Raw genomic sequence first — 22164 nt, 5'->3', positions numbered from 1 at the left:
ATTTAACTTAATCAGTTTTGCATGTGGTTGCAGAAGTGAAGGTGAGGAGAATGGTGTGGGATGATGACATTTAGAAAAGATGTCTGACACACCGTGTATCATTGGCAGTGGCTTTTAAAGGCCAATGTTGACTTTGTGAAGTTTTTTTTTAACACTTTTTAGATTCTAAATCTATTATGGTTCTTTGCAGATAGGAATAACGTCATAACGAAAGAAACCAGTGGCTTTTCTCTGGAGCTATACCATGCAGTGGATGAAGGGAGAACTTTTCCTACCTTTAAGACAGATGCTATTACAAAAATAGATTCACAGTCTAGGTGTGCTTCAACTCCAGAAGTCAGTTTCTCTTTCAGCTCTCTGCAAGATTTCATATTGGCTGATTGTCTGAAGATGCCTTTTGTGAAGGGTCCTTTTTGATTAAGAAAGCTAAGCATATCCTATGGGGAAGCAAAGGAAAAAGAAATGGCACCTTACACACGCAAACAATCCCTGGGCTGCCAGAGGCTAAGGTTTATGGGGATGGGGTGGGAGTGTGGGGGGTGGGGAGGGTTGGGGGTGGGGGTGGAAGCACTGAAGGATTTGGGCTGGATGGACTGCTAGATGAATCAAAGTCAATTTGTTTTTTCGTGTCTCTAAATCTCTTTTCTCCTATTCATTCAACATCTAAAACATTTTACTTTAAACACTTTAATGAGATTGTCTTTTTCCATGAAACAAAAGCATTTAAAATCAAATTTCTCTGACTGCTTCAAGGTCTCTGGTAACCAGTCTCTCTCCTGTCTCACTATTCTTTTCCCATTATTCTCTAGAGCAAACTCTTCTCCCCAAATAAGGAAACAGTACTGTCAAACTCATTCTCCCCTTGCTTTGTCTTTCTTTTTGTGCGTCTTCATATTTCATTCTACTTCCTATATTTACTTCCTTTTTAAAAAATCAGGCTCAAAAATGTCTCCAGGAAGCTTTCTCCATTCCATTCCATTCTGATCAACCTTAGTTTGCCTTTCTTTCTAGCTGTATGTCCTCTGCTTTCAGTGTAGGAAAAGAATGGGTGTTGGACACAAGCAACCCGTGGGATATGAAACCTAGTTATAGCACATATTTACTGTGTAATCTTAGGTAATTCTGAGGCTTTTAAAAAATTTTGTGATGTAGGAATGATGATGATGATGATGACGATGATGATGATAACTAGTCCCTAAATCTGTTGTGAAGGACAAGCAACCAAGTAGCCAAGCAAGTGCCTGGCACTTACTTATAGCGATAGAGGGCCACACATCTAGCGTAGTACTTGGAGGACAGTGGTCACTTAAAGAATCTTGCTTAACAGTGATCATTTAATGTATCAGTTGGAGACAAGACAAACTAAGTGGCTTTCATCTGATCCATTCTATGCAAGAAAGGTAAACTAAATGCCAGAGGATGTAACTTCATGCGTATACACTTGAAATACAAATAAAACACAAGTAAGATTTTCAAAAATATGTAAGATTGAGTAGTCTCTGCTGCTACAGTGATTAGAGACTTTCAGGACAATGTAGGGTTTAAGAAAGGAGATGAGGAAATGTGAGGGATACTGTGACTTCTCTGTCTACCAAGCAACTTCTAATATCTCAGCAGGCTTATGTGGTGGCTCTTTCCTGAAACCAGTAGGCTAAATGATCTCTTCCTATTATGTCTTCCTGATGATTCTACAATTGCTTGATCAGATTTTTATTCTTTGAAGCAATAATAATAAGGATTCTCAGCCAAAGCCACGCGTGTCTGTAATATTTCCATTTGGGGACAGGCCTCTCTCCCTTCCTAAATCTCCTTTCCCATTGGTGATACAGTCAGAGTGAGACTTACCAAGACAGGTCTGGGAAGATTGTCGTTCTCACAAATATTTGGCAGAGACACTCCAAAGAGCTGTCCTGGCCCAGGAGATGTTGGTGATATGGACAAGTTATCCAGGTGAGTGCTAGAACCCCGCCAAAAGGCCCAGTTTATGATAGATCTTCTCCTTTTAAATGTCTTCTGACCCGAATCTAAGGAAGAAGAGAGATTAGGAAAACTACTTTAATTCACTTAACCTTATTTCTACAGTTTCCATTTTACAGTATGTTTATTACTATGGCTCCAAGAGGAAAAGTGCTTATAGATATCCTTGGGTACTGTTAATTCAATCTATGAAATTTCAGTATATTTATAAATTAAGAAAAAATTCGATGTTTGGGTTATTCATCCTCCTGTCCAGTTTTGGAACATCACTGGTCTGTTTACTTGAGTTTTGGCCCTGAATTTTCAAAGGTGAAAGAAAGGCTCCCTTACTGTACTGTAACAACTTAAAGCGAAAAGTGTTTCATACTAACATATATTGTCCCATTTTAAAGATGAGACCAGGCACACAAAAAAGTTGAAGATTAAATTAGACCACAATTAAATAGTAAGAAAAAGAATGAAAGACAGGAGGGGTGAGTGGGAGGAGGAGGAGAGTTGTTTCTACTGGGACGGTTCTGGAAACAAAGAATGCTTTATTGCCTGATGTTCCACTCTCCTACTGAGAACAGACAGGAAGCTAATGTTCTACATCTTCCCCCCCCCCCCCCCCCCACTTCTTTCCAGCTGCAAAGACTTTCATGTATCTTTTCAGTTCCCAACTTAAAAACACGTGTTTAAGGCAGCATGGATGGATGCACAAAGGAGGGAGACTTGCCCTTGCCATGGTGAAGTTTATAATCTAATGGGGGCTAGACTGGTGGTGGAGGGGAGAAGCAGCAAGTATATTACTAAATAAAATGTCACAGGGAGGAACAAAGTACCAAAGACATTCAGAAGATCAATAAAGCACACCTACCCATTATGAGGGAGGGTGTGATCCTGGAGGCATTTACATTTGATTTGGATTTCGAAGGAACAAGATTTCAACAGAGCATCCAGCATTGTGTCTTGCATTTACAGAGTAAGCACTCAAATCATTCTTGAACAATAATTGAATTAAGGAGAGATTTAGGTGGAAAAATATAAAAAGACAAAATGAACAAAATAAGCAGACGAGGTCAACAGTGAATCATGACTTTGTGATATCATAGTGCTAGAACATTTTTGATGTCGTCTGTCTCTAATTGTAATATGACGATGGATGTGCACAGGATTTGATATTTCAAAAGACAGCTCTAAAGGTTCCTTTCAGGCCTCTCTGACACCTTCCCTTGCTCCACAGCCCCAATACATACACACAGATAACAACTATAAACCCTGGACAAAAATAATCACAAAAAAGCCTACCTGAAGGCACTACAGAGGGATCAAAAGAAGGTAAATGCTTGAGGTAAAAGTTTGACACTTGGAAGTGATGGAGAAACTGACCTAAAATGGTTCACGGCCACATGGAACTGACCTAAAATGGTGGCCCCAGAGGAGAGAGAAGTCGCCAGCCTAAGCCCCAGCCCACTTCTGCATAGCCCCCTCCAAGCCATACCCCAAGCCAATCACCAGACAACACCTACCCCTGCCCCAACTCAAGGAAGTCCCCAACCCATAAAAACCTGCTCAAAACCTTGCTAGGGACTCAGTATTTTGGGAAGGATCCGTCTGAGCCCGCCAGTGTAATAAAGCTGACTCTCCTAACTCTCTGAGTGCCGCTTGGGTTCTTTCCAGTCCTGGTATCCGTAACAGGAGAAGGGAATGGTGTGGCACTGGGTAAGTTTCCTATTCTTACAGCTTTTAAGTCTGAGGATGGTGGGTGGTGGGGTGACTGAAATTTGAAGAGAAACCTGTACTCTTACTGGCTTGAAGAATTGGAGAATGGAGATGGAGGTAACCACAGCAGCTGGAAAATGAGGAGGGGAAATCCTAGGAGAAAACTGAACAGAGGGCATCCCAAATACAGCGTATAAATTCTGCCCAAATCTCTACAGACCCTGAAGCATGCAAGCCTGGAGCAGAGATTTGGGGAGCCAGACGCTCAGGTGGCACTCGCATAGGGTCTGACTCCATTTTCCAGGGAGAGTGCCTGGGACTTGGCCATTAAACTCTGGCTGTGGGGCACTGACACCCAAGCAAGCTACCAGAGATGATGTTTAGCTCCTCAGCATTCCCTGACAATGGAACACTGAAGGAGATGGTCTTTCAGGGGGGACCTGGTCACAGTGTCAAATGCAAATTTCAAAGAAATGTTTTGTATTGTTTGGCTATAATGTACTGTAGCATTTTATTTCCTCAGAATAACCAAATTAAACCAAATACTGAAAAAAGCCAAGTTGTGGGAGGATAAACAAATAAATAACATTTTACTGAATGGCCTGCACACTATCCTCCACACGTGGCTTCCTCCAGATACAGTAAGTGCATGACCGGTGTGCACACACTAGGTGTAATGAATGGTCTTTGGCTCTGGAGTCAGGAGCCCAGTTACACCCCTGGCTCAGATACTTATTTGGATAAGTTAGTTAACTTCTTTACTCAACTTTGCAATGATATTACCTACCTCTCCAAGGCTTATTGAGAGGGTTACGGAGGATAATACATGACAAGTACTGTTTCGCTGAGGGCATGGGTCACAGTAATCTTGATTAAAGCTGCTAAAACACCAATCTCCTCCCCACAGAGGACGTCCTCCCCACACCCACTGTCCATCTGCTGTAACAGCCTTCGCAAAATATGCAGGCAGGAAAGAATACCAGACTCTGCTTAACTAGAGCACTTTGTTCCTGCCCTGACCTTCCCAACCTATACCATTTTGAAAAAACAGAAAAGGAAACTAAACCCATTCTTAAACCCAGGAGGGGTTTCCACAATGCCTAGCAATGTCAATCTGTGCAAATGTTTGTTTAATATGTATGTTTATATATGTTGAGTAGTTGTACTTCGTCTAGTTTCCTCACATTTAATCTGGATTCATTATTTCTAAAACTGTCAAATTTATTTGATGTTTTAGCTTTCACACACTTCTTAGGAAGAATGATTTATCATAAAGTTATATACCCAGCTATCCTATGAGTGTAGACAGAGGATAAAGTAGAAATTGAGTCCTGTACTGTATTATAAATACTTTCAGCTGTAGCCATGCCTTTTGTTATGTACAACATTCAATTTTAGAGTTCATGTTCCCTCTGGGACTGAGAGGAAAAAAATTTCATTAAAGTTTACTTTCTTGAAGAGCTTTTAATGCATAGCTCTTACTTTCTAAATGTCAAAGGCTGATGAAAATCATGCTATTGCTATTAAAAATATAAGGGTGATGTAAATGTAGAGAAAACTAAATTCATGTAAATCTGACTTTCCTAAACAATCCTGGCCAGATTCAGCTAGCGTTTCTTCATGCTTAAATTAGGGTCTTGAATATTAAAAGTTATAATTCTTTAAAGTTTGTGCTTGTAAAATAATAATCACAACAATGAATCCTTACTTAGAAATTCTATTCTAGCCCCATAACTCCCCGAATTAAGAATAGCTTCCCCCCTACCCCCAGGGTAGGAAATACATCTGGGAGAATACTAGAATGACAGGGCAAACCAGTAGAAGCAAAAGTTGCGTCCCATAGTTTACCATCTATCATGAAAATTCAGTCCCCATGAGCCCTGGGTCTGGAGCAGATGTGGAAGGTGAGCCTGCTGTGGGTACAGAACTGGGAATTCAATTCAGGCTAGAAGCTTTGGAGCTACTTTGCACCATTCCCAGAACGATCCCACTTCAACCCCAGAACTCTTCTGCTCCACTGCAGTTTTCCATACTGGGTGTGACTAAGCCATTGAATCTTCCATTTAACTTCCCTGTTCCATACACTACTACGAGTTCCCAGGCTTTAAGCAAGCTCACAGTCTAATGAGACATGCAAACAAATCAGCGTAATGTACTTTTTTTATGTGGTACATTAGAGATACGTATAAAGTGCTCTGGAGACACAGTGAAGGGGGCAACTACCTGCCTGAAGGAACACAGATCTCTTGGAAGTGATATTTGAGTTGGGTCTTGAGGGCAGGTCTTTAATGTCTATATCTGGAACCCCCAATTAACACTAGAGCTGTCTCAATGGGGACCAACCACCCCAAGGCGGAGTTATAGGAATCTAAGTCACAGGGGCAGCCTTCTGAGAGCTCTATTGCTACTCCCTTTCCAGAGTGATACTACAGCATGTAATAGATCTTCCTCACACTGAGGCAGACATTTCAAAAACAGATTTGGGATGATATTCCCTCCTAAAGTTATTTTGGATAACTGAGATATTTTCCTTAACCTAACTAGAGAAAGCCTCCCTGAGATACGGAGTTATATCTTTATTCTAGTTGTGGCTTATTTCATGACATGGGGCACAGAGGGTGGGAAAGAAGGTGACAGAGTGTGGACTTTAAAAGCACATTAGTGCAAAATATAGATAATGTATTATAGAATTGTACACTTGGAACCTATGTAATTTTACTAACCAATGTCACCCCAATGAATTGAATACAATTAAAAAATTAGAAAAGAATAAAAGCACATTAAATTTTGATATTCGATCATACGGTAATATTTTGTATATCACAATTAGGCTATGAGAGTGCTGAAAACAATCTTCCATATGTTGCCTTCAAATTAAAACAAAATCAAGAGCAGTATCAGAAGCAGTGGGGGTTAACAGTAAGACAAACAGTAACTATATAAAATGGTCTCCATTTTATGAAGAGAGTTAGTGCTCACATGTGCACCCCTCATGGCAGTGAGGTCAAGTGACAAGAGCAAGATTAAGGACGAAGACCTAGTTTTGGTTTCAGCTCTGCTGTTACATGCTTCGTGATCCTGAACATACTCTGAATCTGCTTATTTGTAAGTTGGGATAATAATATTAGCTTACACGATTGTTTCGGAGCTTAAAAGCAAGTATTTTATAAACTTAAATTCTACACAGAGATTACTTGTTAACATTATGAAGAGTGTCATCATCCAGTGGTCAATAACTCCACTTTTAGAATTTCTAGACTCTACAATTATTCAGTCTTTCTACATTCCTTCTGGCTTTTCTACCTCTAATTAAAACTCTACAAAGATGTAACAGGAAAGGCATGGAGACAAGTCAAATGAGATAGTTCTATTACTTGGGTGAAGTGCTGGTATAAAGTTTGGTAGAAGACTTCAGCGAAAATGTTTCTGATTAAATGTGCATTTCAGTCATCTAAATCGGAGGGCAGCAAACTATGCTCTGCAGGCCAAATTTGGCCTGCTACCTTTCTTTGGATAGCATGTGAGCTAAGAAAGGTTTTCACCATTTTTAAAAGGTTGAAAAAAAATCAAAAGAATAATAATATTTAGTTACAAATAATAATTATAGGAAATTAAAATTTTACTGTCCATAGTTTTATTGGAACACAGCCACACTCATTTGTTTATGTATTGTCCGTGGCTGCTTTCGCTTCATAAGCAATGTACAGCTGAATCGTTGTGACACACACTATACGAACAGGTGGTGCTCTCACTGCTTTGCACTGCTTCTCAGTGCGACAAATTGCAGTGACACATTTATATCTTGACAGTGTTTTCAGTGCCACGTGAATAATGATATTGCAACATTTAATATTTTTATTACCCATCATGTCTAAACAAGAAGACAAGATAAAAGTGAACTTCTAATGTTGAGCTTTCAAGGTACAGTGAAGTACGGATGACTTTGTTATTGAATTAAATGGCAAAGTATTTTGCTAATTGTGCAATGACATAAGAGCTGTGATAAAAGAATACAAAATATGTCACTTTACCAGACTAAGCACTCATTCCCAACTCAAGGAAAGCAGTGATCAGAAAAATTTAGAACATTTAAAATGAAATATCTCAACACTGCAGCATTTCTCCACAAAGATAAAAAATCAAAACGACCCTGGAAAAAATGTTAAGTTTCTGAGTGGCTCATTTGTTAGCCATGCAAAGAAAGTCATTTACCAATGGTGAGTTGACTAAATCTTGTGTGCTTGCAGTAGCTGAAGAAATTTGTACAGAGAAATTAGATTTGAGATTGTTTGCCTTTTCGTGAGAACAGCTGCTTGAATAGTTGAGGATATTAGGAGTAATATCAATAGAAAACTAAAAAACAAGGCAAAGCATTTCTAGTGACTTTCTTTAGTTCTTGATTGGTTAACAGATGTTATCAATATTGCTTGGTTGTCTATTCTGGAAGTCACTGCTTTGAAGTGACTGAAGAATGTGCCTTGAATAGTCTGTGTGGAACAACCACAGGTGAAAATATTTTCAAAGAAGTTGAGAAAACAGTAATTCAGTACAACATGAAGCAGAATCTGCTAAAATATGTTATATATGATGGTAGTAAAAGTGTGTGCAGCAGAAAAAAGTATAATTTATATAAAAGTATAAATTTACAATACTTGCGAAAATGTAAAGTATTTAATGCTTATGGTTATTCATTGTATTATTCATCAGTGGTACTGTGTGGAAAATATTTGACTCTATCAGCTGTTACTGGGTCAGTAGTGTTATCAATGAACTTCATTCACTCTTGTGGACTTAACCATTGTCAGTCTGTGACTTTCTGTTAGAAACAGTAGCCAAATAGTCTGACTTGTACTATTACACAGGAATTCAATGGCTTAGCAGTGAAGTTATATTTGAACTTAGGGCTAAGACTGAAATTTTTGTGAAGAATTGCCCTCAACCATTATTAATAAATACTGAATGGCTTTGGAAATCAGTTTTTGCTGCAAATTTATGATGTTTCTTAATGAATCAACCTAAATGACAAGGAAAAACAGTGTTTGTATACAAAATTTTTGTAAGTTTCATTTAGAAAACAACTAACATTTGATAACAAGTAATGCCAAGCACTTTTATACTCTTTTCATGCTGTCAAAAGTTAAAACAAGAAGCAAGACCTCCATTCCCATACAAATTTGTAGCAGCATATTTTCTGAGCTCAAACTACAGTTCCAGACGTATTTTACTGAGCTTAGTGCAAGTGCAAAGCAAATGTCCATGTATCAAAACCCATTTAACTGTGCAATTGAAGAGCTTCTACCTAACCTTCAATGGGAAGTGATTTATCTGCAATGAAATGACATGCTAAAAGGCAAATATCAAAAGAAGAACCTAACAAAATTCTACAAATGTCTTTGAAGAGAGGAGTATACTCAATTAAAATTATGTGCTTGTAGAATTATTTCAGCATTTGGCAGTACCTAATTGTGTGAATAAATATTTTAAAAGATGAAATATATAAAATCTCATTACCGATCAGAACATTTGCAATCAATTTTGATGACTCGAACACTAACTTTGAACCTCAATTAAGCAAAATGGTATCCCCCCAAAATAATTCAATTTTTCTCATTAGTAGACATGTATGACAGAAAATTGTACTCAGTTATTATTATTATATATTGCATATCATCGATACAAAAGTGTGGAAATTTGTTCTCTCTCTTGTTACATATGTACCTAAATAATAGCCTTGATTTTGTCTCTTAACCTGCAAATTTTACTATCTCGCCTTTTATAGAAAATGGTTGCTCATGATCCCTGATCTAAATTAGTGGTTTCCAAAGCAGTTGTTCATTAAAATTTTCTGTATTTAAAAATGCAGAACTAGTTCACTTGTAATGTTTTAGCTGCACAGGCGATTCTGGTGCCCACCAAGGTTGGCACCAGTGGTCTATAGTTCCTTCAGCCTTGATCGCATTTACCGTGAGTCACCAATAGCTGCAAATAATAATATCCTAACTTATAGTTGGGAGAAACAGTAATAAGCCCTGTTTAGAAGAGGATGCCTACAATTTAATTAAGCAAGTCATTGGCAAAATTGGGTAAAACTGTTAAGATTCTTGACCTCTGCTTATCGGTCAAATTAATTAAAATAAAATTGACAAGGGACCCAGAGAAATCATTTTGAAAAACCTGGGTATAAAGGTAGACGGGTAAAATACTATTCTTCTCAGCTTAGTTATGAAGGCAATGTTCCCTTTGTATTTTTAATCAGTAGTAACAAGACATTAATAAATTCATTCATTCAAACATACTTATTGATTTATTTATACATGTCAGGCACGGTTCCAGGTGCTGGGAATAGAGCAGTGAACAAAACAGACCAAAGTCTCTGCCTTCACGGAACTCACATTTTAGTGGATGGGAAATTACAACCATCTCTAATACCCCTTCAAAATAGCCCAAAGATGTGAGTAAACAGCCCCAGAGTCCGAAAACTCAATTTACCATTACAGGAGAGAAGATGACTAGTGCAAATGCAAGCAAAGTTTTTACAGCTGGTGTTGGCCAGATGACTTGAATAAAGGAAAAAGTTGGATGTGCATGTGTGTGTGGGTGTGTGTATAAAATAGTTGCCACTGTTCACTGAGTCGCCCAGTTGGTTCAAATTCACAAAGGCAGCTACAGAAATTCACTATCAATTTTATCACTATCTCACATTTGTTGGTATCCTTTTTCTTCTATTTCTTATACAATCTTACTTTCAGAGTGAAGGCTTAAAGCTCAGACTTGGGTTAGGGTACATGCTGGTCCCCTGTGTTGAAGATCACTTTTATCATTTTTTTATTATGGGGTGAGTAAGAGCTGGCTATGGTAACAGGGAATTCAGATTAGATTAGTAGACTAAGGAGGGATTTCTGTGGAAATCACCTCAGTCTTCATATACTTATCAGTACCAGGATCCAGGTAGGGCACCGCAGCCTCCTGCCAACCACCAGTGACAGCCTCCTTTTTGTAACGTGACTAGCAGAACACACAGTGCAATGTGTTACAGTACAAAGAAGGCATTGAAGCCCCTGCAGCACTGTCAGTGCCTCTGACTCTGCAGTGGGCCAGGAGTTAAAGCGGAAGGAATAGTGAAGAAAGAAGGAACAGACTGCACTGCTCCTGGCTGATGATTACAAGTCAGTCACACCTACTGCTGATTTATAAAACTATCTTCCAAAACTCCACCTTTCCTATCAAAACCCCTAGCAAATTCAAGTGAAAAAATACCTCGTTTGGCTGGAAGTCTGGGTCTTTGCCTTTGGACTAACGTTTCCAGGAATGAAAACTTTTGCTAAAAAAGGGCTCAATGAAGGAGGAGAATCAACTCACCGCTCAGTTGCTGCTGGGCTGCAGCCAGGCGGCTGGGCTTCAGGATGAACTGGCACTGCATCTCTCGGGGCAGCTGATCCATGAGGAAGGGCTCTTGGAGGTTGGAAGGGCTGGTGGGGTCCTCTGATAACTGTGTCAGGAGGGCAGTGTCTCGAAGATGGCTCATTTTGATTCCATACGGATACTCATGCCCTACACAGAGAAAAATCTGAATGTAGACTGTAGGCCGACTGGTACTGTGAGCATGTGTGCTACACACTGGAATGTACTGCAGTTTGCTCCTGGGATTTTGGTATAAAGAATCCTTTTGTTGACTGAATGATCATCACGCACATTCTTACAGTTGGAGACCACTGCACTATGCAGGTGGCCCTACCAGAGTAGTTTTAAGCGGGTGGGGGAGAGGGACAAAAAGCCAGACTTTAAAGAATATCTTGTTTGCAATGGACAGATTAGTTTGTGAGTGGCACAGTGTGATGTTTCCCGTGTTCACATCTAAGAATACTTAAGGGTATTCTAATTTTTCCTTTGACATTAACTATATCTGCAAATCCTTCACCTCTCAGCTCAAATCCATGATTTAAAATATTTACCTTACCCATCACACAGTATTATAAGGATCAAATAAGTAAATGTTAGTGGTGAATCGTACTTAAATAATAAAGGCAAAGTACTATATATTTCAAGCATCACTCATTACTATTATTCAACACAAGATGTCTGTCTGAAAAAGATTACTTTTTTTAGTTACATAGTCAGTTACTCAAGAGCATCAGGACTGGTTTGTTTGTTTTATGCTTCCCTCCCACTGTTGCCCTCTGAGATTGGTGTTCATAGGCAATCATCAGAAAGGAGACTGCAGGGTATTATAATAGAAACAGAAACAAGATGCAACAAGGAATCTGTAAACTAGAGAAACTAAACGCTGGGCATCTGACTGCAATATGAGTTTTTGCTCTTTAGTACTCTTAAGTAATTGTATTTTCTTAATTGAATCCTCAAGCACCATTGTGCTGTAGATTTGTTTTGCTTACATTTTGACCTATTTGCATTACTTATGTATTTTTAAAATAATTTTTATTTTTCAATTCTAGTTGACATACAATATTATATTAGTTTCAGGTATACAACATAGTGATTAGACATTTATATAACTTATGAAGTGATCACCCCAATAAGTCTAGGACCCATCTGACACCATATACAGTTATTACCATATTATTGACTATATTCCCTATGCCGTACTTTACATCTCCATAACTATTTTTAAAAACTACCAATTTATACTTCTTAATCCCTTCCCCTTTTACACCTACCCCCACACTCCCTCTCCTCTGGCAATCATCAAAATGTTCACTGTATCTATGAGTTTGTTTCTGTTTTGTTTATTCATTTATTTTGTCTTTGAAGTACAGAGAGTAAGTTCTCTTCTATTCCTGATTTATCACTGAACGTAACTCAGTGAACTCTCCCTCCATCTGGCACACAGTGTCAGTGTTACATTGATATCATGTACTGCAGCAGCTTCCAGGGATTAAGGCAAAAAAAAAAAAAAAAGGACTACTATGACAGCAATAAAACAAACTCAGCTTATCAAAATAGCAAGCAGCTAATCTACAAGTGAAGTGTGCAAGGCATGTTAAAATAAATATAAATGAAGAATTGCTGTGAAATAACAATCGTGTCCTGTGTCCCGTGGTTTTTTAGTGAGAATTAGAGATACAGCTTGAGGCAGTTTTAAGCCTTAAAGTTACATAGTTTTAATTAAATTAATATATTTCATTAAAATTATTTTAAGTGTTTATTTGATTTTTAAGCACAATTTTAATTGTTGTTCATTGATATTTACAAAAATTATCACATCAAAAAAGAAATGGGAAATGCAGTGAATTTTGTCCTCAGTTACACACATGATGGCTGGTTTTATTTTAAATCTGAGAATACACATTTTGTAGAAAAATTTGGTTTTAGATTATTAAGATCACTTGAAGAATTCTCAACTACACAGTAGTGACCTGACAGGTAAATGAAAGGATTACATGAGGTAATGCAAATGATATGCTTTGCACAATGCCTGGCGATGGTAAGCATTTACAAATTAACAGATATCGTCATCATCATCAGCATTACTGTCATTATCTCAAGATTTGCTATAGATACTTTCCCTTATTTTAATTGCTCTATTTGTTAACAACACTGAACGAACTTAACTGAACAAAAAATATTTTTTAGCTAAATGATTTAAATAAGGTGAGATGTAACTATTTACCAATAATTCCTTAAAACAAATGCTGAGAAATTTGGCTAGAGAAATAGCAAAGTAAATTAGTGAAGTACTAGCTAGTTGGTAAGTCAGTGAAGATTTTTCGGAATCTAAATGGGTTAATCTTATTTTCTTTATGATGTCTGTGAGATTAAGAGGCATGATTGCATTCTAGATGGTCTTCCATAGAGGCAATGTATTAGGTAGAAAAGGGAGCAGGTAATTCAATAACTGAATATGAAAAATAAATATTAGGAGAAAAGAAATACCACTACATATTGCTTTCTCCTAGAAAAAAACTTCAAAAGGCTTGGCAAGATAGCTCTCTTTGTAAAGTGTAAAAGAAGAGAGGAAAATTTCCATTTCTCTTCCCAACTATACTATCAGCTGCTTGAGTGAAGAGATGTTATTTGTCTAGCATATAGAGAATGCTTGATAGATATTTATTAAATGAATAAATGAATTTATGGGATTTAATATTTAATAGTAATTAAGCTTAGGACCATATGACCATTTGACATTTAGAATTATAATGAAAATACAATCAATCCTATCTTAGATTTTCACAGAAACTTACCAATAAGTGGATATGGGGCCGCTTCTTTGCCAGAATTGACCCATAATTGGTAATCTCTCTCAGAGCCCTGGAAATAAAAGAATTAACAATAATTCTTTCAAGTTTGGTAATTGAAGGAGGAGACATTTTTTGATGTTTTTATGTTTTGCAAAAAAATTAAAATGGGGACAATATAAATGCCTTCAGATTCATGCGGCATTATAGTTTTTGAAGACGCCAGTGCTAATTCCTACAAGCCTTCTCCCCTTCTCCAATCCCTAACAGTACTCAGGAGTCTTCAGGAATCCTGTCTTTTCATAATGATTGCCAGGGATCCAAGAACTGCAGTGGAACTACTCATTATTATGGGTAGCCCACAGAATGTGAAATCATATACATGTCCTTTCACAAAGGGAGAGAAAGTTCCTTGTGTTCTAAAAGACTAATCTTTTCTTTAGAACCCTGACTTATGCTATGTCTTCAGACTTCTCAGGGAATATTGGACTTATCTCCAACATGCCCCTGCAAAGACAACCTTGTTATTCAGGAAGCCACAAACACTGCTATGTCTGTGATGAAAAAGCAAAATCACAAAGGCTGACTATGAGCTCAGCTGTTTCTGAGGGAAAGGAGATAGGTAACTGGCACAGTCATTGGCTTCCTTTTGGGCAAATCCAATCTTGGGGACAGAAAGGACAAGAATTCTGCCTAGAGAATAGGTCCAGTGACATAACCCCCCTCCCAAAAAAACCCAAAAAACGGAATTGTTCACTAGCAGAATTACTGTGTTTCCCCGAAAATAATACCTAGCCGACAATCAGCTCTAATGCATCTTTTGGTTTTCTGTGGGTTAAATATTTTTTTTTTTTAGGGTTCTATCTTGACTTATATGGTGTTTTGGAGAGATGTACTATCCAAATATGAAGTGTCTATAGTTGCTCTGAGTTTTATAATATGCGAGGTCTGACAACTAAGTTCATGAACTTGTTCAAATGATGTAGCTAACCTATTTTGATATCAGAAGGATTATTCATTATGAATTCGTACCAACTGGACAAACAGTTAACCAAGTTTACTATTTAGAAGTGCTGAAAAGATTGCGTGAAAAGTCAGACAACCTGAACTTTTCACCAACAATTCATGGCGCTTACATCACGACAATGCACCAGCTCACAAGCACTGTGTGTGAGGGAGTTTGTAGCCAGTAAACAAATAACTGTATTGGAACACCCTCCCTACTCTCCTGATCTGGGCCCCAGTGACTTCTTTACCTGAAGATAAAGAAATATTGAAAGGAAGACATTTTGATGACATTCAGGAGATCAAGGGTTATATGACGACAGCTCTGATAGCCATTCCAGAAAAAGAGCTCCAAAATTTCTATGAAGGTGCTGGTGTTGGTGCATAGCTTCCCCAGGGGAGTACTTCGAAAGTGACCGTAGTGATATTCAGCAATGAGGTATACAGCACTTTTTCTAGGATGAGTTCGTGAACTTAATTGTCCAAACTCGTATGTTACCTCATAGTAACACCATGTTTGCATATTTATAGAGAATCTCACTCACGAAATGGTGTTGTCCAAGTGTTTCCTTTAGTTTCTATCCTTCTGAATGTCACTCCTCTATGCCAGTAGGGAGGAGAATTTTCTAATTCTCTTTACCCTACGTCATCCTCAAATATTCCAATCTTGTCCATTAATAACATTTAAAAAACTTGTCTTTAAAAGAAGCAGAAGCTAAAAGCAAAACAGGGGAAAATGTGGTGTGCACACTAAAACTCTTTAAATCCATGACCTAATTCAAAGCTTGTTTTTTAATTAGCCAATTCATTAGAGGCACCAGCCCTCTCATCCTCTGGACCAGCAGTCGTGAATATGGTTTCTAGCTATGTGTTCTTTATTTAAAAATTCTACTACAGAGCAAATCCTTCAGAATTCATCATCCTAAGACTTACTGAATCTTGGGATAATAAGAGAATAATTAGGTAAGGGAGAAGAACCAGGAGAGGATATGGGGAAAGAATAGTCATATAGTGACAAGTGGGAAAGGAGAAGGAGGTTGAAACTTTCTTATTAAGAACCTTATACCAAAAAAAAAAAAAAAAAAAAAAAAAAAAGAAAAGAAAAAGAAAAAGGAGAAAAACCCTCCCCAACTATATATGTATATAGCATATACAATAAAAATACATATTGTTTTATTACCACTCTAAAATTAGAGTCTAATCTTATGCTTTTCAGTTCACACAGGTTTTTAAAATGGGAGTAAAAGAATAGCACCCAATATTAAGATAATAAGAATTTACTGTCCTTATTTTCTACATTTCTGGGAACAAAATATGACTGATATCTCTAGCTGTCTTATGATGGAAGGGATAATATTTACATGAATCTAAAGCATCAAAGATTGTTAATTAAGAATATCTAGCAGAGTCACTTACAGTTATTCCTAGCATTGGTAGTGACATGTTGATAACTTCATTTGCTGTATCTGAATTTGTTATTGTTATAGTTTTAGACTGTAGAAAAAAGAAATAAGAAATACAGCTATGAATAAAGAATTTTAAAACAGGAGAACAAGTAATTATTGTCAAATGATTATCTAAAAGCAAATCTGATTTCAAGTGCTGACAGGGTAAAACATCTGACTTAATTAGAACAGAAACCTTTGATTATAATTTACTTTCATTTCATTATACATGCCTCTTAATAAACCATCTATTTCTCTTAAAATAAAGAACATGTGGCTCACTGAGGCAAGAAAGAAAAAAGTAAATATATTTCAAGAAAAGTACATGGACCACCCTCCCAACCAAAAAGAAATCAGTAAGGTTGATCCTTTGCATCATTTCCATAATGCAACATGGAATAAAAGAGGGAGAGAGCTATTTCTGTTTCTTCCTGAATACTGTTTTCACAGTGTGGGTTTTTATTTCTTTGCATGGTAAAAAGTCAGTTCAGGTAAAATCAGAATAAGAACTGGTTATAAAAGACATTTCAAGTTTAGAATTTTTAGAAACCACTGTTTATTGAGCACTTTCTATATGTCAGGCACTGTGGCAACTGAGATTTTCATTGTTGAAATCTGTAGAGGCCTTAAAACCAGTGAGTCTAGCAAGGAGGACTGAACATTTTAGAAAGCTCAATTCTGTTACCAACTCTGCCATTGCATAGGGTATCTCTAATAGCTCTGTGCTAAACTACATTGAGAAATTACTAGTTAAAAACAGTTCACAATAAACAAAGGGATTAACAAGATTCTGAGATAGCTATAGAGTTCACTGAATTCCAACATATTGTTTAAATATAAGACAACGTTATATCATCAGAAAAGAAATATTTACTATGCACATCGGTTTTACATATTATAATTATCAGATAAATCAGGAATTAAGGCTGTATCCCTGATAGGGCTTACATGGCACAAATAAGTAGCATAAATGAAAGCAAAATGATATAAAACAAAAAATGATATAAAAATAAGCTAAGTGAAATCCATTGATGATTCATCACTTATTCTTCCATTATAGTGTTATTTCACTACAAGCTAATTACTTGACACGACAAATTGCCTCTTAAGGTTGTTTGTTAACTGATTTCGAATTGTGCTCCTTGTAGCTCTAAGGATTGGGCAAAAGTGTCTTAGAACCCAACAGGGAGGGCACGGAGTACCCAACCAACCCAGTGTTTGTCTTCTACTAGAGTGGCAAAGATGTTTTAAATACTCGGCTTTAACTTGAGATAAAATTTCATGAAAGGCTTCTGCCATTTTTTTTTTTTTTTGAAGTCTGTACACCCTGCCATTTAATTTAAAGAAACTCTCTCATGAAATCTTTTGTAAAGTAAAGAATCTATGCTGTAATACTATTAATCACTCCAAATGTACCTGGTTTCTAAGACAACTTTTCTTAATATTTGGCATATATGTTCAAAACAGTAATTGCAGGACGTGTATTTTTCCCCGCATGCCTCTCTGGCAGACAAAACAAATAAATTTCATCAAATACTGCTCTTTGGCTAGTAAACAAATAGAACAAACAGACGAAACTGAAAATGTGTTTTTTTTTTTTTCCATATTAGCAGAATTCACTGACAGGGTGCAGACCTAAAGGCCAAGGATAAAGAATGCTTCCCCATACATGAACTCTTACTTGCGGGCAATCACTCTTTCTGGAAGCAGGGCTCCCTGAAAGGAGACTCTTGCTACAAAGCAGCTTAAGGGAGCGAAGGACAGTGTGTCATATCATTGTTGAATTAAGCAGGGTACCAGTGATAAAAACACAGCACCCAACTATATTGCATGTCTCCTCTTCCAAAATGAGAATGAGACACCAGTCCTCTTTCAAGCACACATGTTCCATCCACTGAAAGTGTTAAAAAAAAAAAGTTCAAGGGACTTTCTATGAAAATCCTCAATGTAACCGTCACAACAACAGAATCAAAGCCAGCAGCAGAAAAACAGTGGTGGTTGGTTGGCTATGTATGTATGTATGTATGTATGTATGTATGTATGTACTGTGTTTCCCCGAAAATAAGGCCTAGCTGGACAATCAGCTCTAATGAATCTTTAGGAGCAAAAATTAATATAATACCTGATCATATTTTACTATAAGTAAAATAAGACTGGGTCTATATAATATTATAATATAATATAATATAACATAATATAATATAATATAATACCGGGTCTTATATTAATTTTTGCTCCAAAAGACGCATTAGAGCTGATTGTCTGGCTAGGTGTTATTTTTGTGGAAACATGGTATGTGTGTTTGTGTGTATGTATGTATGTAGGCTACTTTGCTACAGGAGATCTCTGTAGTCTTCATACCATAAAAATTTGAGTTTTTCCTTCAAGCAGTGACATCTGGCACTCATGTCAGAATGTTTGCATAACTTTTGCTTTTGGCCAAAAAGCAACTGTTTGTACTACATGTTTTTCCACACACAAAACTATTCTGTGTGATCTAGAGCTGCTGTGAAGTGTGACAATTCATAGCAAAAATTAAAATATTCATTAGTTTTCATTTTGTTCATCATTGATAATATCTTGGCACTTGCACTATATTTCAGTCATCAAGTTACACATACTAACTAGACTTAGACTTCATTTTTATTTGACCAATATGATACAAACTGTGAGGTAGAAACATGCTGAACCCTTAAAAATGTCACCTCTCTCAGCTCATCCATTTATTAACCTGAGGGATTCAATCCCCAAAAACTTGAAGAATGAAGAACTTCCCAAAACTACTTTCTACTTAAGAAGTGAATAATTGGAAATAATTGCTTAATATTAATAGGAAATACCTCCTTGTGGAAATGGCTTTAGTGGAAACCTCTGCAGCTGCTATTGAAAGGATCTAGAGAAACATTAATGCCAGGGGGAAGAAAGAGACATCTGACAGCAATATTCCTTCCACGTGTAAATATTAAACACCACAGTTAATATGAATTCTCTTGCTTCATTTTCTTTACGGTTCACTTTCCATATATACAAAGACACACACATACCCAGGAAAATGCGTTTTGCCATAGTGGTATTTCTAAATGCCTACCTGCACAGCACACACACAGTGTGTCTGTCTGTCTGTCTGTCTACCTGCCTGGTGTTCTGCCTGATGCAGGGACTTGGAATTTAATTTTCTGGCTTAGAAACACTTACATAGGCACAATTCCCAATGTCCTTGGCGAAGATTTTGAGGGGAATGCTCTTCGGATAGTCCTTCTCTTTCTCTAGATTGATGTATCTAATCAAATGCAACAACAGCCCAAAACAACACTGAGTCAGATGGATTTTGCTAAATTGCTTATTTTTAAATCAACCTATTTTGCTAATATTTTCAATATACTTATAGGTTATTTTAAAAAAGACAGATGGAAGGACTCAGCAAAGCCAAATTACATTATGGGTTGGAAGAGGAAAAAAAAATTCTCAGGACATTAGGCATGGGCACAAAAAGAATGGGGGATGCATTTCAAGTGACGTTTGAGAAGCACAGCCAGGTCTAGTTACGTCTAGGTGATGTTTTGTCCTCAAAGCTTCCCTACCTTCTCTGGACAGGCCCAGGACCTTACTTGGGCACAGGAGCACATCTAATACTTCACTAGACCAAACTAAAACAATGGCCTTTTACTTCTCATTTAGCTCTCCGGTGGAGTGTAAATCTTGGTTGTCCCACTGCTTGGGTAAGCAGAGAGGAAAAAATGGAGGGCAGAACTATGGCAGTAAGAGATGAACCTAATTTCACCATTTTAGTTTATATGCTCAAAGGTAGGTAATAATGATTGATTTTTGAGGTACTCAGCCAAAAACCCTTCACATATGAAAACTTAATACATGCTTTGAGAAAATTGTAACTCCAAATGGAAGATTGGAGACAGGAAACGAGATGGCAGAGATTATTGACTAATTTCTGTCTGAAATAATCTAACCAGACCTCAATGTTCTCCTTCCTAGAAAGTAATAAATACATGTAATGAGAGAACATTACTTACAGTACGTAGTGGCTAGTGTACAGTCTAAACAACAGCCTATTTTGAGGACAAATGAACAATTTCTATTGAGGAGAAGGGGAGCAGTTTGGGGCACATCTTCGTAGAGAACAATTTAATTCATTGAACTATAGATTAAAGATTAAAATATGTATACTGAAAAAATACCTCTGAAGGAGAGAGAGCCATTTGTCCTTCTGTTCGGGAGAACTGCAATCAAACAAAATGGGAGAGAAAAATTAAACCACATAAAACACTTATGTTAACATATTTAAGATTGTCAATGAAATATCAACAGTCTGTTGTTACTGATGTAGCCACACACTACTACAACCTGGCATAACTGTTCTGGAGAACTCTGAGATGAAACTCCTCATTAGGAAAAACTATACAGTCAAGTATAGCTTTACTAAAACCTCTTGGTTGGATACAAGAGAGACCCACTTTCTTACTTTACAACTCTAATACAAGTGGTACTTTTATAGTGGAAAGAGTACTTAATTTGGAATCCAAACACCTAGTTTCAAGGATATATGAAAACTATATGAACATGTGAAAATCACTTAATATTTCTAAGCTTCAGTTTCCACATCTGTGAAACTGGGCTAATTATCTCAGAGTGTTTTTGTAACTTTAAGTGCCATACAAACAGAAAGTATGCTTAATTTGAGATTGAAGACATTAAAGACAAATTTGTTATATCAATGGAAATATCATGGCCTAGAAACAAGTTTGTTGTCAGGAAAAGTACCATTTACCTCTTTTTTTTTTTTACTTAAAGTTTATTGGGGTGACAATTGTTAGTAAAGTCACATAGATTTCAGGTGTACAACTCTGTATTATTACATCATCTATAAATCCCATTGTGTGTCAGTTCTCTTTCCCTCACCATATATTTGATCCCTTTTACCCCAATCTACTACTCCCCTCTCCCCTTGCCCTCTGGTAACCACTAAACTATTGTCTGTGTCTATGATTTTTGTTTCTCATGTTTGTCTTGTTCTTTTGTTGTTTTTGGTTTACATACGACATATCAGTGAAATCATATGGTTCTCCGCTTTTTCTTCTGACTTATTTCGCTTAGTATAATAATCTCAAGATCCATCCATGTTGTCACAAATGGTCCTATTTCATCTTTTCTCACCTCCGAATCGTATTCCATTGTATGTATATACCACAACTTCTTTATCCATTCATCCATCGAAGGACATTTTGGTTGTTTCCATGTCTTGGCCACTGTAAATAAAGCTGCAATGAACATTGGAGCACACTTGTCTTTATGGATAAATGTTTTTAGATTTTTTGGGTAGATACCCAGGAGAGGGATTATTGGGTCATATGGTAATTCTATTCATAATTTTTTGAGGAACCTCCACGCTGCCTTCCACAGCGGCTACACCAGTCTGCATTCCCACCAACAGTGTATGAGGGTTCCTTTTTCTCCACAGCCTCTCCAACACTTGTTACTATTTGTCTTGTTGATAATAGCCATTCTGACTGGGGTGAGGTGATATCTCATTGTGGTTTTGATTTGCATTTCTCTGATGATTAGTGATGTTGAGCATTTTTTCATATGTCTATTTGCCATTTGTATGTCCTCTTTGGAGAAATGTCTCTTCAGGTTCTCTGCCCATTTTTCAATGGGGTTGTGTTTTTTGTTGTTGTTGTTGTTGAGTTGCATGAGTTCCTTATATATTTTGGATATTAGCCCCTTATCAGAGGCACTGTTTGCAAAAATCTCCCATTCAGTCAGTTGCCTCTTTATTTTGTCGATGGTTCCTTTTGCTGTGCAGAAGCTTTTAAGTTTGATATAGTCCC

General features: G+C 37.1%; 1 protein-coding gene across 5 annotated transcripts in view; it reads right to left on the bottom strand.

Moving 5' to 3' along the window:
• ARHGAP20 (Rho GTPase activating protein 20) overlaps positions 1-22164 on the bottom strand; it is a 153043-nt gene that overhangs the window by 12979 nt on the left and 117900 nt on the right. For 4 of the 5 annotated variants that reach the window (XM_019715315.3, XM_019715312.3, XM_074335514.2 and 1 more), the window contains exons 5-11: positions 20515-20556; positions 19517-19601; positions 16293-16370; positions 13878-13944; positions 11038-11229; positions 1846-2024; positions 276-437 (exon numbers count right to left, since the gene is read on the bottom strand). In XM_019715315.3, the coding sequence (XP_019570874.3) occupies positions 276-437; positions 1846-2024; positions 11038-11229; positions 13878-13944; positions 16293-16370; positions 19517-19601; positions 20515-20556 (805 nt within the window). The remainder of the gene's footprint in view (positions 1-275; positions 438-1845; positions 2025-11037; positions 11230-13877; positions 13945-16292; positions 16371-19516; positions 19602-20514; positions 20557-22164) is intronic. The other variant, XM_074335515.2, reaches the window with a different exon arrangement.

This window comes from Rhinolophus sinicus, chromosome 14, assembly GCF_057876585.1.
Source record: "Rhinolophus sinicus isolate RSI-liver-muscle chromosome 14, RSI-T2T, whole genome shotgun sequence".
NCBI lineage: Eukaryota > Metazoa > Chordata > Mammalia > Chiroptera > Rhinolophidae > Rhinolophus > Rhinolophus sinicus.
Note: the sequence above shows the minus strand (reverse complement) of the source record. Positions and strands in the feature narration are given on the sequence as shown.